At 54.2% G+C, this 16,150-nt stretch overlaps 1 protein-coding gene across 5 annotated transcripts; it reads left to right on the forward strand.

Annotated features, from left to right (window-relative positions):
* The first annotated feature begins 9,280 nt into the window (after nucleotides 1-9,280).
* Nucleotides 9,281-16,085, forward strand: MEN1 (menin 1). 5 transcript variants are annotated; one of them, XM_005660726.4, is made up of 10 exons: nucleotides 9,281-9,325; nucleotides 9,719-10,179; nucleotides 11,623-11,831; nucleotides 12,030-12,158; nucleotides 12,460-12,500; nucleotides 12,578-12,665; nucleotides 13,298-13,434; nucleotides 13,824-13,959; nucleotides 14,397-14,561; nucleotides 14,774-16,085. In XM_005660726.4, exons 2-10 carry the CDS (start codon nucleotides 9,735-9,737, stop codon nucleotides 15,254-15,256), a joined length of 1,833 nt encoding a protein of 610 aa, XP_005660783.1. In that variant the 5' UTR covers nucleotides 9,281-9,325; nucleotides 9,719-9,734; the 3' UTR covers nucleotides 15,257-16,085. The 5 variants fall into 5 exon arrangements, with proteins under 5 accessions (XP_005660783.1, XP_003122633.2, XP_084866125.1 ...); XM_003122585.6 differs by having other exon boundaries at nucleotides 9,281-9,313; XM_005660727.4 differs by lacking the exon at nucleotides 9,281-9,325 and adding an exon at nucleotides 9,328-9,416.
* Nucleotides 16,086-16,150: the final 65 nt, after the last annotated feature.

The following is a 16,150-nucleotide window of genomic DNA, read 5'->3' on the forward strand; positions in this document are numbered from 1 at the left end:
CCAGCCACTCTCACCATGTTGGAGAGATGGCCATTTCCCCAGCATCCAGCAATAATTTAGCCAAAAGATATTTAGTTTTACTTTATTTATTTATTTATTTTAGGGCCACACCTGCAGCATGTGGAGGTGCCCAGGCTAGGGGTCTAGTCAGAGCTGCAGCCATCGGCCTACGCCAGAGCCACTGCAACACCGGATCCTAGCTGTGTCTGCAACCTACACCACAGCTCACGGCAATGCCCGATCCTTAGCCCACTGATCGAGGCCAGGGATTGAACCCGCAACCTCATGGTTCCCAGTCAGATTGTTAACCACTGAGCCATGACGGGAACTCCTCAATTTTACTCATTTTTGGCAACACCCACAGCACATGGAAATTCCCAAGCCAGGGAATGAACCCGAGTCACAGCTGTGACAAAGTCAGATCCTTAACCTGCTGAGCCATAAGGGAACTCTGTGATATTCAGTTTCACATTTAAAAATGTTTTTCTCCCAAAGTTTTATGTTGACAATTTTTCTTTCTTTTTTTTTTTTAAGGGCCTCACCCGTGGCATATGGAGGTTCCCAAGCTAGGGGTGTAATTGGAGCTACAGCCACCAGGGAACTCCTTGCTTTACTTTCTTATCCATGTAAATGTGTATGTGTAACATGTATTTGCTACCATATGAAAGTGAGTTGCAGGCAACTTGAACTTTGCACCTAAATACTCTGCAAGTGTCACTTAAGAATAAGGAATCATGGAGTTCCTGTCACCACTCAGCAGTAATGAACCTGACTAGTATCCGTGTGGATGCAGGTTTGATCCCTGGCCTCGATCAGTGGGTTAAAGATCCTGCATTGCCATGAGCTGTGGTGTGGGTCACAGAGGCAGCTCGGATCTGGCGCTGCTGTGGCTGTGACATGGGCTGGCAGCGACAGCTCTGATTCAGTTCTTAGCCTGGGAACTTCCATATGCCTTGAGTGCGGCCCTAAAAGAGACCAAAAAATAATAATAATAATAATAATAATAAAGAACCACCAGAAGTCACTGTTAATATCTCAAGATATTTACTATTGATACTCTGTATCTATCTGTTACGGGTGGAATTATGACCCCTAAAAATGAAGTCCTACTCCTAAATATCTCAGTACGTGATCTGACTTGGAACCAGAGTCATTGCAGATGCAATTAGTTAAGATGAAGTCTTTAGGGTGACCTAATCCAATATGACTGGTGTCCTTTAAAAAAGGGGAAATTTTTTTTTTTAGGGCTGCATCCATGGCATATAGAGGTTCCCAGGCTAGGAAGATGAAGGCGGAGATCAGGGCGATGCTTCTACCAGCCAAGGAATGCCATAGATTTGCCAACAAACCACCAGCAGCGAGGCGAGAGGCCGGGAATAGATTCTCTCTGAGCTCTTAGGAGGAAGGAATCTTGCTGACATTTTAATCTTGGACTTCAATCCTCCAGAGCTGTGAAACGATACGTTTCTGTTTCAGCCACCCAGTTTGTGGTACAATTGTGTCAAAAATGTTCCTTTACAGCATTAAAAAAGTTGATCCAATCCTAGATCACATGTTTCATTTGGGTCTTGTGTTTCTTTTTTCTTTCCTTTTTTTTTTTTTTTTTTTTTTTTGCTTTTTTAGGGCCACATCCTGCAGCATGTGGAGGTTCCCAGGCTAGGGGTCAAATCAGAGCCACAGCTGCTGGTCTACACGACGGCCACACCAATGCAGGATCTGAGCCATGTCTGCCACCTACACCACAGCTCAGGGCAACAACGCCAGATCCTTAACCCAATGATCGAGGCCAGGGATCGAACCCACAACCTCATAGTTCCTAGTCGGATTCATTTCCGCTGCACCACAACAGGAATTCAGAGGCTTGTGTTTCTTGAATCCTCTAATCTACAACCTTCTCCTGTCGCCTTTTTGAGTTATCTTTTAGGGTGTTAACATTCTTCTAGGGTGCAGGCCAGTTCTTTTGTAGAATAACCTGTGATGTACAAATTTGACTGTTTCCTTATTAAATTCACATTTAACATTTTTTATCAAGACATTACATCGCAGGAGTTCCTGCTGTGGCCCAGGGGGTTAAGCATCCAACTGCAGCAGCTCAGGTCACTGCAGGGGTGCAGGTTCGATCCCCAGCCAGCACAGTGGGTTGCTGCAGCTGTGGCATACGGCACAGCTGTGGCTTGAATTTGATCTATGGCCCGGGAACTTCTGCATGCTTTGGGCGTGGCTGAAAAGGGAAGAATTTTAAAAAGATAGTACGTAGCAGATACAATTTTAAATTAATTTTGATTACAATAATATACGATTTTGGGGGTAAATTAGAAGCTCAATTCCCGTCTGATCCCCTGTTAATTTATGTCCTTATAAGACCAGACATATTACTGGCAGGTGTCAAGAGGGACCACCCTCCCCCAGCCTCCTTGCCCCCATCAGTGGGAAGGCGGTCAGAGCCTCAGGACCCCTCCTACCCTTGGCAGGATGCCCTGCCTTCTGTGTTCTCGCTCTCGGCGGGCCCACCACCCTACCCCTCCCCAAGGATCATCAGAGCTGGTCCTACCCGTCGTTCCTGTTGCTCCGTTTCACCGCAGGAGCGCAGGCGTCCGAGGGTCTCCATGGCTCCGGCCACCCCCTTTTCTCAGCCCACATCCACCTTCAGCCTCTGACGGCTGCCCTCTGCGGGCCCCGGCACTGATTGTCTACCTTCAGGCCAATCCCCCGTGTCCTCGCTCCTTCTGCCAATGGTCCTTAACCCTCTTGCTCCAGCAGAAGCTTCACCCTCCCCGGGGCACTCGCCCCTCCTCCCTCGTGTCCCGCAGACTTTCCTTGCCCCTTCTGCGCTGGGCCCGGAGGTGGGGTAGGCGTCCTCCCCGTGGCCACTGCGACGAAATCCTCTCTCCTCCTTTCAGATGCTCGGGGTGAACTCAAGTTGTCACGTATACCACCCACGGTGCTTCAGGCGTCTCCCGAGCCCTGCATGGCACATTTCGTGGTAACTCCAGCTCCTGGCTTGCTGTCCCCTCTCCGTCCTCCCTGCCTTTTAGTCCTTGAGGCTTCGCTATACCTGTGGATGATCCTACCACCAGGCCTCTCCGTTCCTTGAACTCATCTTCTCCCCCGATCTTGGCTTCCATCTCACCCCAGCCACTCACTCCCACAGCCATACTGAGAGCTGCACTGTCCCATGTGGGAGCCACGGGTCACATGTGGCCACCAAGCATTTGAAATGTGACTCATCTGGGACTTCCCTGATGGCTCAGTGGGTTAAGGATCCAGTGTCGTCACTGCTGTGGCTCAGGTCACTGATGTGGTGCCGGTTCCATCCCCGGCCAGGGGACTTCTGCATGCCACAGCCAAAGGAAGAAAGAAAGCGGAGTTCCTGTTGTACCTCAGCGGTAATGAACCCAGCTAGCATCCATGGGGATGTGAGTTGGATCCCTGGCCAGTGGTTGGGGATCCAGCGTTGCCATGAGCTGCGGTGTAAGTCCCAGATGTGGCTCGGATCCCGTGTTGCTGTGGCTGTGGCGTGGGCTAGCAACGGCAGCTCTGATTAGACCCCTAGCTTGGGAACTTCCATATGCCGCAGTTGCAACCCTAAAAAAAGCAAAAAGAAAAGAAAGGAAGGTGACTGGTCTGAATTGAGATGTGCTGAGAGTATAATACACATACCAGAGGGAATTCCCTCTGTGGCACAGTGGGTTAAGGATCCAACATTGCTGCAGCTGTGGCATAGGATTTGATCCCTGGCCTGGGAATTTCCACATGCTGCAGGTGTAGCTCAAAAATAAAAAAAATACCAGAAGAGTTCTCCTGGTGCACTGGGTTAAGGATCCAGCATTGTCACTGCAGCAGCTTGGGTCACTGCTGTGGTGTAGGTTCAGTCCCTGGCCTGGGAACTTCCACATGCTCTGGGCATGGCCAAAAAATAATAAGAAAATAAAATGCATACCAGATTTCAAAGACGTAGCATAGGAAAAAATATAAATTATCATTAATCACATATTGATTGACTACAAGCTGAAATAACATTTTGGATATAAGCTATTAAAATTAATCTTTTACTTTTTTTTTTTTTTTTTTTTTTTTTGTCTTTTTGCTATTTCTTGGGCTGCTCCCGTGGCATACGGAGGTTCCCAGGCTAGGGGTCGAATCAGAGCTGTAGCCACCGGCCTACGCCAGAGCCTCAGCAATGCAGGATCCGAGCCGCGTCTGCAACCTACACCACAGCTCACAGCAACGCGGATCCTTAACCCACTAAGCAAGGGCAGGGACTGAACCCGCAACCTCATGGTTCCTAGTCGGATTCGTTAACCACTGCGCCACGACGGGAACTCCAATCTTTTACTTTTTTAAATATAGCTACTAGAAAATTTAAAAGTACACATGTAGCTCGTGCTACATTTCCATTGGAAGCACTGCTCTAAATCTTTCCACTGCCAATAATGACAGAAACCCACTCCCTAGGACCTCAATCCCAAGCATACTACTCTTTACCCAACACCCCCATCTTTCCAGTTTTTCTAGAACCTTCAATAAACTTTTGACCTGACTGAAGCCTACACTCCATTGATTTTCATTTATTTTTTTAGGGCTGTGCCTGTGGCATATGGAAGTTTCCAGGCTAGGGGTTGAATCAGAGCTGCATCTGCGACCTACACCACAGCTCACGGCAACGCCAGAGTGAGGCCAGGGATCGAACCTGCAACCTCATGGTTCCTAGGTGGATCCGTCTCCACTTCGGCATGATGGGATCTCCCCATTAGTCAGGTTCTTAACCTGCTGAGCCACAACAGAAACTCCTATACTCCACTGATTTCACCACCTCATCCCTCTTGGGTCCTTACATCCCTCCTCAAACAGCCTAAATTCCAGGTCAACCACTCCTTCATATGAATGTATTTATTCATTTATTCACCAACTACTTGTTGAAAATCAACTACGTGCCGGAGAATATTCTAGGCACACGGAACATGTCAGACACATTTCTGTCCTTGGGGAGTTTGGATTTTGGCAGCAGGAGACAAATAATAAACAAACAAGTAAATTATATTAGATGCTGGAATAGCAGTTCTCAACAGGAAGCAATTTTGCCCCCCCCACCAAGGGGACATCCAACAATGTCTGGAGACTTTGCCATTGCCAGGAGTGGGGAGGGGCGTCTGGATGGGGTAGAAGCCAGGGAGGCTACTGCGCAGCCCACAGGGCACAGGGCAGCCCCACCTACAAAGGACTGTCCAGCACCAGATGTCAAGAGTGCCCAGATCTAGAAGGTGTCAATATTTTAGGCTGGTCAGGTTTGGGTCAGCCTCACTGAGAAGGTGGCATTTGGGATGAAGACCAACTGGGCTTCTTATTTTGTTGAGAAAATGAAAGTACCCACCACAGGTGCCCATGTAATCTGCCTTCTCTGCAATCATTGTGGCTAGACCGTTTGTGCCCTGAGCGAAGGGCAAGCCTTCCTCTCCACCTGCTCAAGGTCACCCATCCCTTCCTCTCCACCCGCCCAAGGTCACCTATCCCTCTCCACCCACCCAAGGTCACCCATCCTGTGTTCTCACCAATTAAATGACCTCCTTTGAGCCTCTTCCCCCTCCGGCTGCCATCTTGCTGTTCCCCTTCCCTTTGCAGCAAACCTCCCTGAAAGAGTTGCGTCTTTGTCGCTGTCTCCAATTTCCTTCCTCTCATTTTTCTTGAGCCCAAGAACCTTGTGCTTTTGCTCCCAAACTGCTCCTGATGTGGTCACCAGGCAATTGCATAGAGCTAAACGCAGTCTGTCCCTGGTGCTCAGCTTGCTGACTTACGGGCAGCATCCAGCGCCGTCCATCACGCCTCTGCCTTGGTCTTCTGAGCCAGATGCCCATCTGGTTTTCCTCCCATCTTTCCGGTCTGTCCCTCCCAGAACCCTTCGCTGGTTCCTCCTGGTGCCCCAGAACTCAGCCCTGGATTGCAGTCCCATACACGCCTCACCCGGCTTTCCACGGGGGAACATCTTCCACATCATGGTATGTTTATCAAAACTTACTGATGGGAGTTCCATTGTGGTGCAGCGGCAATGAATCCGACTAGTATCCGTGAGGATGCAGGTTCGATCCCTGGCCTCGCTCAGTGGGTCGAGTATCTGGGCGTTGTGTGAACTGTGGTGTAGGTCACAGATGTGGCTCAGATCCTGTGTTGCTGTGGCTGTGGTGTAGACTGGCAGCTGTAGCTCCGATTTGACCCCTAGCCTGGGAACCTCCATATGCCATGAATTCAGCCCTTAAAAGAAAGCAAAAAAAAAAAAAAAGAAAAAAATTATTGATGAAACTATGAACCAAGCTACAGATTTTATTTGTATTTCTATTTCGTAAGTAGGACTCCTAGGTGCCCCCAAATTGACTGTTTAGTTGTTTGTTTGTTTCTTTTTAGGGCCACACCTGCAGCATAAGGAAGTTCCCAGGCTAAGGGGCAAATTGGAGCTGCAGCTGCCAGCCTACGTCACAGCAACACCAGATCCAAGCCCCATCTGCGACCTATACCACAGCTCACGGCAATACCGGATCCTTAATCCACTGAGTGGGGCCAGGGATCGAACCTGCACCCTCATGGATACTACTCAGGTTCTTTATCGCTGAGTCACAACGGGAACTCCTTGACTGCTTTATTTTTTTTTCTTGCCATTTCTTGGGCCGCTCCCACGGCATATGGAGGTTCCCAGGCTAGGGGTCGAATTGAAGCTGTAGCTGCCGGCCTATGCCACAGCCACAGCAACGCGGGATCTGAGCTACATCTGCCACCTACACCATAGCTCACGGCAACGCCAGATCCTTAACCCACTGAGCAAGGCCAGGGATCAAACCCGCAACCTTGTGGTTCCTAGTTAGATTCGTGAACCACTGCGCCACGATGGGAACTCCTTTTTTTTTCTTCTTCTTTTTTTTTTTTTTTTTTTTTTTTTGGTCTTTTTGTCTTTTCTAGGATGGCAGCATTCAGAGTTTCCCAGGCTAGGGGTCTAATTGGAGCTGTATCTGCCGGCCTACACCACAGCCATGCCAGATCTGAACTGTGTCTGCAACCTACGCCACTGCTTACGGTAACGCTGGATCCTTAACCCACTGAGCGAGGCCGGGGATCGAACATACAACCTCATGGTTCCTAGTTGGAGTCATTAACCACTGCGCCACGACGGGAACTCCTATCTTCTTTCTTCCTTCCTCAGCTGCATGTGGACGTTCCCAGGTCAGGGATGGAGAGAACACCGAATCCTCACCACTAGACCACCAGGGAAGGTTGGGCCAGGGATGGAATCTGAGCCAGAGCTTTGACCTATGTGCCACAGCTGCAGCGATGCTGGATTCTTAGCCCACTGGGCTGGGTTGTGGGTCAAACCTCACCTCCACAGAGACAAGCTGGATCCTGAACCCACTATGCCACAGCAGGAGCTCCTCCTTAGTGTTTTCGAATCTGCGAACACTTTCTCAGTCTTACCTCGTCTTTCACAACCTTGATGATTCTGAGGAGAACTAACTGGTCAGGTATGACCAATCTGAAAGTCCCTCCGTTTGAGTTTGATGGATGTTTTCTCATGAATAGACTAGACATGGATTTTGGGGAAAAACCCCACAAAGACGAAGGTAGGGCAGGAATTTGATCTGTTTTATTCACTGCTATATACCTACTGCCTGGGACTGAGTGCTTGGCCCATTGTAAGCACCAAAAATCTGTTAAATGACTAAGTGAATGAATTATTTAGTATTGTTTTGAAGTTGATTTTTTAAAGACAAATGCATTTATGTATTTATTTATTTACTTATTTTTGGCTGCGCTGTTGGCATGTGGAAGTTGCCTATCAGAGTGGGAACCTGCGGCATAGCAGCCACCCAAGCTGTTGCAATGACAACGTGGGATCTTTAACACACTGTGCCACAAGGGAACTCCTTTTAAAATGTTAATACAAATACTATGCTAACATACATATTGTTCTGCAGCTTTTTTCTTTTTTTTTTATTTCCCCAATACATTATTTTTTTTTCTACTGTACAGCATGGTGACCCAGTTACACCTACATGTATACATTATTTTTCTCACATTATCATGTTCCATCATAAGTGACTAGACATAGTTCCCAGTGCTGCAGCTTTTTTTCCTTCAACAATATGCCCTGAAGATCTATTTTAGGATGCAAAGAGTTACTTTACTCTTTTTTTTTTTTTTTTGGTCTTTTTGTCTTCTCTAGGGCCGCTCCCATGGCATATGGAGGTTTCCAGGCTAGGGGTCTAATCAGAACTGTAGCTGCTGGCCTATGCCAGAGCCACAGCAATTCGGGATCCGAGCCACGTCTGTGACCTACACCACAGCTCACAGCAACATCTGATCCTTAACCCACTCATTGGGAGCCAGGGATCGAACCTGCCACCTCATGGTTCCTAGTTGGATTCATTACCCACTGCGCCACAACAGGAACTCCTACTTTACTCTTTTTTGCTGTATTACAAATAACTACAATGGTGCTTTAGATGTTCCTCTTCGCACACGTTAGATTTTCTCATGGACAGAACGCTAGACATAAGAGTAGGCACACTTACGTGTTAATGGGTATTGATAAATCCACAACTAAAATGGCTGTACACATTTACAGTACTCCATCAGTATTTAAAAGTACTCGAGGAGTTCCCGTCGTGGCGCAGTGGTTAATGAATCCGACTAGGAACCATGGGGTTGCGGGTTCGATCTCTGGCCTTGCTCAGTGGGTTAAGGATGCGGCATTGCCGTGACCTGTGTTGCAGGTTGCAGACGTGGCTCAGATCCCGCGTTGCTGTGGCTCTGGTGTAGCCTGCGGCTACAGCTCCGATTAGACCCCTAGCCTGGGAACCTCCATATGCTGCGCGCATGCAGCCCCAGAAAAGGCAAAAAGATAAAAAAAAAAAAAAAAAAAAAAACAAAACAAAAAAAAGTACTCGATTTTCTCGCATCTTGCCAACACGTGATAACCTACAGAAGCAGTGACTGCCTGTTCACTCACCAGACTACATCTCCCAGATTGCACCGCGATTCCCCTCCCTACCTGGTCAGCGTGAAATGGAAGGACCAATCCCTGAGGACCTCAGGAAGGTGGCGCTACCTCTGCTCTTCACCTACCTCCGGGGCGCCCAGAGCAGCGGGACTACCACTCCCACAAGCCACCGCGGAGTAGCTGGTCGGGCCACCATTTCAAGACTTGGCAGGCGCCGAGGGCCCCCCCCCGCCCCGGACTCCACTTCCCGGCAGGCAGTGCGGCCCGAGGGGGGCGGAACTCCATTTCCCAGCAGGCTCCAGGCGGCGGGCGCCGCGGTGCCTTGTGTGGGATGTAAGCGCGGAGGTGGGCGCGGGGGACCGCGGCCACGACTCTCCTTGGGATTTGGGGGGCCTGGCCTAGGGGCGCCTTCTGGGAGGACTCTAGGGCCCCGAGGGTACGGGCGCAGAGAGGGGGCGGGGCGGCCATTGGAGGTCCTCAGCGGGGTCCTAGGGGCGCACCCCCGTAGGGGCTGGGGCTCCTGGGGTTGTGGGGGACTAGGAGGCCCTATAGCCTCTACTGAGGGGTCTCTTCGACGGAAGAGGGGGAACCGATGAGCGGAGCGTGAAGGGGGCGGGGAACCAAGGGTTTGCGTCTGTGTGTGTGTGTGTATGTAGGGGGTGTGGAACGCTAGTCGACCCTGGGAAGGGGCTCCCTGTCCGTGCCCACCCGACCCACCCTCCTCGCGCTCGCCCGCAGGCCGAGGCCCGCCGCCATGGGGCTGAAGGCCGCCCAGAAGACGCTGTTCCCGCTGCGCTCCATCGACGACGTGGTGCGCCTGTTCGCTGCGGAGCTGGGCCGAGAGGAGCCGGACCTGGTGCTCCTATCCCTGGTGCTGGGCTTCGTGGAGCACTTCCTAGCTGTCAACCGCGTCATCCCCACCAACGTGCCCGAGCTCACTTTCCAGCCCAGCCCCGCGCCCGACCCTCCTGGCGGCCTCACCTACTTCCCCGTGGCCGATCTATCCATCATCGCCGCGCTGTATGCCCGCTTCACCGCCCAGATCCGCGGCGCGGTCGACCTGTCTCTTTACCCACGAGAGGGGGGCGTCTCCAGCCGCGAGCTGGTGAAGAAGGTGTCCGACGTCATCTGGAACAGCCTCAGCCGCTCCTACTTCAAGGATCGAGCCCACATCCAGTCCCTCTTCAGCTTCATCACAGGTTGGAGCCCGACAGGTGGCAGGGGGCAAGAATCCTGTCTCAGCTGAGCACCTTGGCCCACCTCTTCACAACACTGTATGGTTTATAGAGCCCTTTCGAGCCCGGTAGGCCTTGTGAGGTGGGGCAGGTGCTATGAACCTCTTTGCAGCGAGAGAAACTGAAGCTCAGAGATGGAAAGCAATCTGCCAAAGTCACACAGAACAGCAGGGCTGGGACCGAACCCTAATCACTTGACTCCAAATCCATTAGCCCACCCTTTGCCCCTTAGCACCCCCCTCTCTGCCACCGAGCAGCTACAGGAGTCCTGCAGCCCAGCCTGAGGCACAGAGGGCAGCAGCAGATTTAGTGGGTGAGGAGCCACAATCCAGCTACATTTGAGACAGTTCAATGAAATGTCTGTGAACGTATTTTGAAAGTGAACAGATCAGGACTTCACCTCAAGAAGTTTAAGGCTCAGAGCTTGCAAAGAGCTCTCCTTTTTGTTCCAAGCCCAGTTGACTGGCAGTTAGGTCCTGGAGTACCATATTGAGAAGGAATCTGAGGCTGCTTTTTTTTTTTTTTTTTTTTTTTTTCCCCCTTTTCAGGGTCAGCACTTGCAGCATATAGCGGTTCCCAGGCTAGGGGTTGAATCAGAGCTGCAGCTGCCAGCCTACACCACAGCCACAGCACCACGGGATCTGAGCCCAGTCTGCGACCTTGTGGATACTGGTTGGGTTTGTTGCCACTGAGCCACAACGGGAACTCCTGAGGCTGCTTCTGAGCTTAGCAAGGAAAGATAAATTAGGAGCCTCTGCCAGTGGCTGATTAAAAAAAGACTGTTGGGAGTTCCCATCGTGGCACAGCAGAAATGAATCCAACTAAGAACCATGAGGTTGCGGGTTCCATCCCTGGCCTCGCTCAGTGGGTGAAGGATCCGGCATTGCCGTGAGCTGTGGTGTAGGTCACAGACACAGCTAGGATCTGGTGTTGCTGTGGCTGTGGCATAGGCTGGCAGCTGTAGCTCTGATTTGGCCCCTAGCCTGGGAACCTCCATATGCCGCGGGTGCGGCCCTAAAAAGACAAAAACAAACAAAAAAAAGTGTTGGCTAGTGTCCTGTTTTGGTCGTCCCTGTCACAACCTAATTAGGTGCAATAAAATGAGGAAATCCTCAAATTAGGAGAAATACATACTGTGGCTGCAGAGAAAGAAAAGAGACGAGTCAAAAGCTGGGTGGAACTCTGGAAGACGTAGGGGCTCCTGTTGAGGATGGGGAACATCACGGGGAACAGAAAGGCTCTGAGCGCAGAGGAGGAAAGGGTTGGAGCGATGATGGGTTGGAAGGTCTGTGGTTTGGGCACAGGTTTGGAAGGGCAGGTGGGGGGGAGCCTGGCCCGTCACTCCCTGGCCCCTTGTCCCCGGGCCAGAGCTCAGAGGACGTTCTTTCCTTACTTTCCCCTCCACAGGCACCAAACTGGACAGCTCTGGTGTGGCCTTTGCCGTGGTGGGGGCCTGCCAGGCCCTGGGTCTCCGGGATGTTCACCTGGCCTTGTCTGAGGACCATGCCTGGGTCGTGTTTGGGCCCAACGGAGAGCAGACGGCTGAGGTCACGTGGCATGGCAAGGGCAACGAGGATCGCAGGGGCCAGACGGTCAACGCGGGGGTGGCTGAGCGGGTATGCCCCCTCTCCCGTCCCCTTCACATGTCTTTAGCCCCAAGCCACTCCAGGAGCTCTGCTTTCTTGGGCCACGCTCCTCTCTTTCTGTCACCGCCTGCATATGCCAGGAAGGGGAGGGCCCCTTTCCTGGCTGTCCTTCCCTGGAACAGGCACAGGTGGGCTGTTGGGGGACACCCAGTCTTGTCCTTTCCCAAGAGCTGGCTGTACCTGAAAGGCTCGTACATGCGCTGTGACCGCAAAATGGAGGTGGCGTTTATGGTGTGTGCCATCAACCCGTCCATTGACCTGCACACAGACTCCCTGGAGCTGCTCCAGCTGCAGCAGGTGAGGGGCGCCTGTGGGATCCTGGGCCCAGGTGCTTTCCCTTCCTGACCTTCAACTTCCACTTCTATAACTAACATGGGTTAGTCAGTCCTACCCTGGACTTTCCTGGGGTCCTGGGGTTGGTGGGGGGGGGGTTAACTGAGATATCAAAGGGATTTGACTCCAGTGAGGGGCTAGTTGCTGAATTCTGGTTTTTCCTACCTGGTGGGAGGTCCGTGCTGGTGCTGGAGCCCCCTCTCTCTGGTTGACTGAGTGCCCGCCTCCCTCCTGCCAGCTCACACTTCTCTCCTTTGGCCCCTAGAAGCTGCTCTGGCTGCTGTATGACCTGGGACATCTGGAAAGGTCAGTAGGGGGACGTGGCCAGGCTGGGCCTCAGGGAGCAGGCTGGGGAGCAACCTGGACTCATAAACCTTTCCCAGGTACCCTATGGCGCTGGGGAACCTGGCAGATCTGGAGGAGCTGGAGCCCACTCCTGGCCGGCCAGACCCACTCACCCTCTACCACAAGGTGGGGACCTCTCAGGAGGGATGGGGTCCCCTTCTACCTGGGGACTGGGAGGGAGCAGGTGAGGAGAGAAGCATCGCCCTCCAGTCCCCGTTTCGTGTTTACCCTGTGCATGCTCCGTGCAGTCAGGGCTGTCCGAGGGGTGTCCTGGTTCCCTGCCTAGGAGTGCTAGGTCCCGGATTTGTCCCCTCAGCCCTTTTTCTACTGCCTGTCGCTGTCCTTCCTGGAGTATGACAGGGGTCAAGTGGTGAGAGCACTGAGGCAGGGGTGTTAACTTAGTGGGGCCTGGGGGCAGGCGGGACATTGGGCTGGGCTTGGGAGGCCTTGGTGCTTTTGTGGGAGTGTGGGGGAAAGCCCAGGAAAGGGGCGGCCCTGAGCTTGGAAGACAAGCCCCTCCCTGCTGCTGTCTGGCCCAGGCCTCAGCAAGCAGACCTGCAGACCCGGGAGGCGCGCCTGGTGGAGAGGATGGCCGCCTGGTGGAGAGGATGGCCGGGGGTGAGGTCGTCATGGAGATGAGACTCTAGGATCTCCCCCCCCCCCCCCCCCCCCCCCCCCCGGGTGTGAGCCAACGGGCCCTGCGTGCCGCCCAGGGCCGCTGGGGGCCGCCTGCCGAGGCCGCTCTGCTCTATCCCCAGGGCATTGCCTCAGCCAAGACCCACTACCGGGACGAGCACATCTACCCCTACATGTACCTGGCTGGCTACCATTGTCGCAACCGCAATGTGCGCGAAGCCCTGCAGGCTTGGGCCGACACAGCCACTGTCATCCAGGAGTGAGGATCCCCCCACGGGGCCCCAGCCCGGCCTTTCTTCCCCTTCCACCCAGTTTCCACCCACCCACATCCAGGAGTGAGGCCTGGGTTCCAAGCCCTGTCCCCTCTCCATCCAGTCACTAGGCAGCCAAAGCCCCTGTCACCCAAGAGGTAGGGACGCCTGATGAGGGCCTCCTGCCTCCCCCCCACCCCCCCATTTCCAACCACCATCACCCAGCTGTGGAACCTGCGTGCCCAGCCCCATGCCCCCCTTCTCACTCTTGCTCTGGGCTGCCAGACACCATGGCTGGTGAGGACCCCAGAAAAGAGACCAGGGCTCCATCCCCTGCCAGGTCCCTGGGGGGTACCCACCATGGCTGAGCCCCCTCAGTGCTCTGCTGCTCTCACAGCTACAACTACTGCCGTGAAGACGAGGAGATCTACAAGGAATTCTTCGAAGTAGCCAATGATGTCATCCCCAACCTGCTGAAGGAGGCCGCCAGCCTGCTGGAGGCCGGCGAGGAGCGGCCAGGGGAGCAGGCCCAGGTAAAGGACTGGCGCTCCAGCCTGTGTCCACCTTCCCACCTGAGCAGGGCTCTCGGTCACAGGACATGGGGCTGCTGCGCGGGACTGGGGACAGCATGAGAAAAGTGGCCCAGCGCAGGCAGAGAGCTACACTCTCTTACACGGTAGCCGAGGGCTTGGGCCTGGGTTAGAGGAAGTGTACGGGGCGGAAGCCCATCTCTCATGGTCAGTGCCCCTCATTCAGTTGCGGGGTGAGATGGAGGTAAGGGCTGGTTTCCCCTTCCCCCAAGGCCCAGCTACGGACCGGTTTTATAAAAGGAAGGAGGTTCGAGGAATTCTCCACCTCTGCTCCCATCTGCCAGAGCCAGGGCCCTTTGCCCAGGCGAGAGGCCTGGCTGTGCCCTCTGATAAGGGGTGAATAGTGGGTCTGAATGGTGCCCCCCTTTCCCCTTCCCCAGGGCACCCAGAGCCAGGGTTCTGCCCTCCAGGACCCAGAGTGCTTCGCCCACTTGCTGCGATTCTACGATGGCATCTGCAAATGGGAAGAGGGCAGCCCCACGCCAGTGCTGCACGTGGGCTGGGCCACCTTCCTCGTGCAGTCCCTAGGCCGTTTTGAGGGACAGGTGAGGGGCAGCTGTGCAGGGGGGTGGACAGGTGGTGACAGCAGCTGCAGAGGAGCCAGCCCCTTTGTACCCTGAAGGGGCTCTGCATCCCCTTTGGGTGCAGGTGAGGCCGAGGCCCCACGACGGGATAGCCGGGGCCGGGTCCTGGGCTTCCGGCCGCCCGGCCGCCCGCGTGCAGCCTCTTCCTCAGCCTGCCCTCCCCACCGGCGCAGGTGCGGCAGAAGGTACGCATCGTGAGCCGCGAGGCGGAGGCGGCCGAGGCGGAGGAACCGTGGGGCGAGGAAGCCCGGGAAGGCCGGCGGCGAGGCCCGCGGCGGGAATCCAAGCCTGAGGAGCCGCCGCCGCCCAAGAAGCCGGCGCTGGACAAGGGCCCAGGCGCGGGCCAGGGCGCGGTGCCGGGAGCCCCCCGGAAGCCCCCAGGGACGGTCTCGGGCACTGCCCGCGGCCCCGAGGGCGGTAGCGCGGCGCCGACCCCGGCGCCCGCCGCCTCGCCGCCACCGGAGGGTCCGGTGCTGACTTTCCAGAGCGAGAAGATGAAGGGCATGAAGGAGCTGCTCGTGGCCACCAAGATCAATTCGAGCGCCATCAAGCTGCAGCTCACGGCGCAGTCACAAGTGCAGATGAAGAAGCAGAAGGTGTCTACACCTAGTGACTACACGCTTTCCTTCCTCAAGCGGCAGCGCAAGGGCCTTTGAAGTCGCCGGGCCTCCCCACCCGCCCACTGGGAGCCCGCCCTCCATCCGCTGAGGCTCCACCCCAGCCCCCTAGGGAGCCCGGGCTCCGCCCCCGGCCGAGGGCGCTTAGGCCCCGCCCTCAGGCCCCACCCTACCCGGAACCCAGGCTGCAGGTTCCCAGAGTACAGACTGTACCCAGCGCCCGAACCGAGGGCTTTGCCCAGTGGTTGGAATGTAGAGCCCATCCCCCAGGATCCCAGCTGGCCATTTGAAACCTTACCCTGAGCCCTTCACCAGTCTTTAAAGATCTAACCGCGGGAAACTCGGGCTCCACCTCAGAACCGAGGCTCTAGCCTTCGGCCTGACCAGTGTTGGCTCAGGGTTGCTTCCAGCCCCTAGGGCCGAGGTTTCATCCTAAACCCTAGAAGCACAGGTCCGGGAACCAAGGACCCCGCTCAGCCCCTTAGAGTACATTTCCGCACTTCGGAATTCCATCCTTTGGGAATCCAACCCCCCTACAGCCAAAAAGCCTAAGCAACGCTTCCAGAATTTGGAAATCATAGCTTCCTCCCTTCTCTATCCCATGAGTCCGGGACACGAAACGCTCCTGGCCTGTGTGAATCCTGAGCCCCGCCCCCTTCCTGACCAAACTGGCCCCAGATCAGAGCAGACCTCTCATCCGACCCTTTGGGAACCTCCCCGAGGTCCAGCCCGTCTCGGGGGACCCCGAGGAAATCTGCACGGGTTTGCAAATGGGTGAAGGGAGCCTGATCTCTTCCTGTTTTGTACATAGATTTATTTTTCAGTTGCGAGGAAGATGAATACATTTTGTAAAAAAAACAAAACAAAACTTGTCCGTGTGTCATGTGGGAACTTGCGGGTGGAGCGCCCCCTCCTTCCTCTGCTTTCTGGCCC

The sequence above is a fragment of the Sus scrofa genome, chromosome 2, assembly GCF_054392235.1.
Source record: "Sus scrofa isolate SSC_HxYL_T2T_F1_AM1 chromosome 2, Sscrofa_HxYL_maternal_Yorkshire_Landrace_v2.0, whole genome shotgun sequence".
Taxonomy (NCBI): Eukaryota; Metazoa; Chordata; class Mammalia; order Artiodactyla; family Suidae; genus Sus; species Sus scrofa.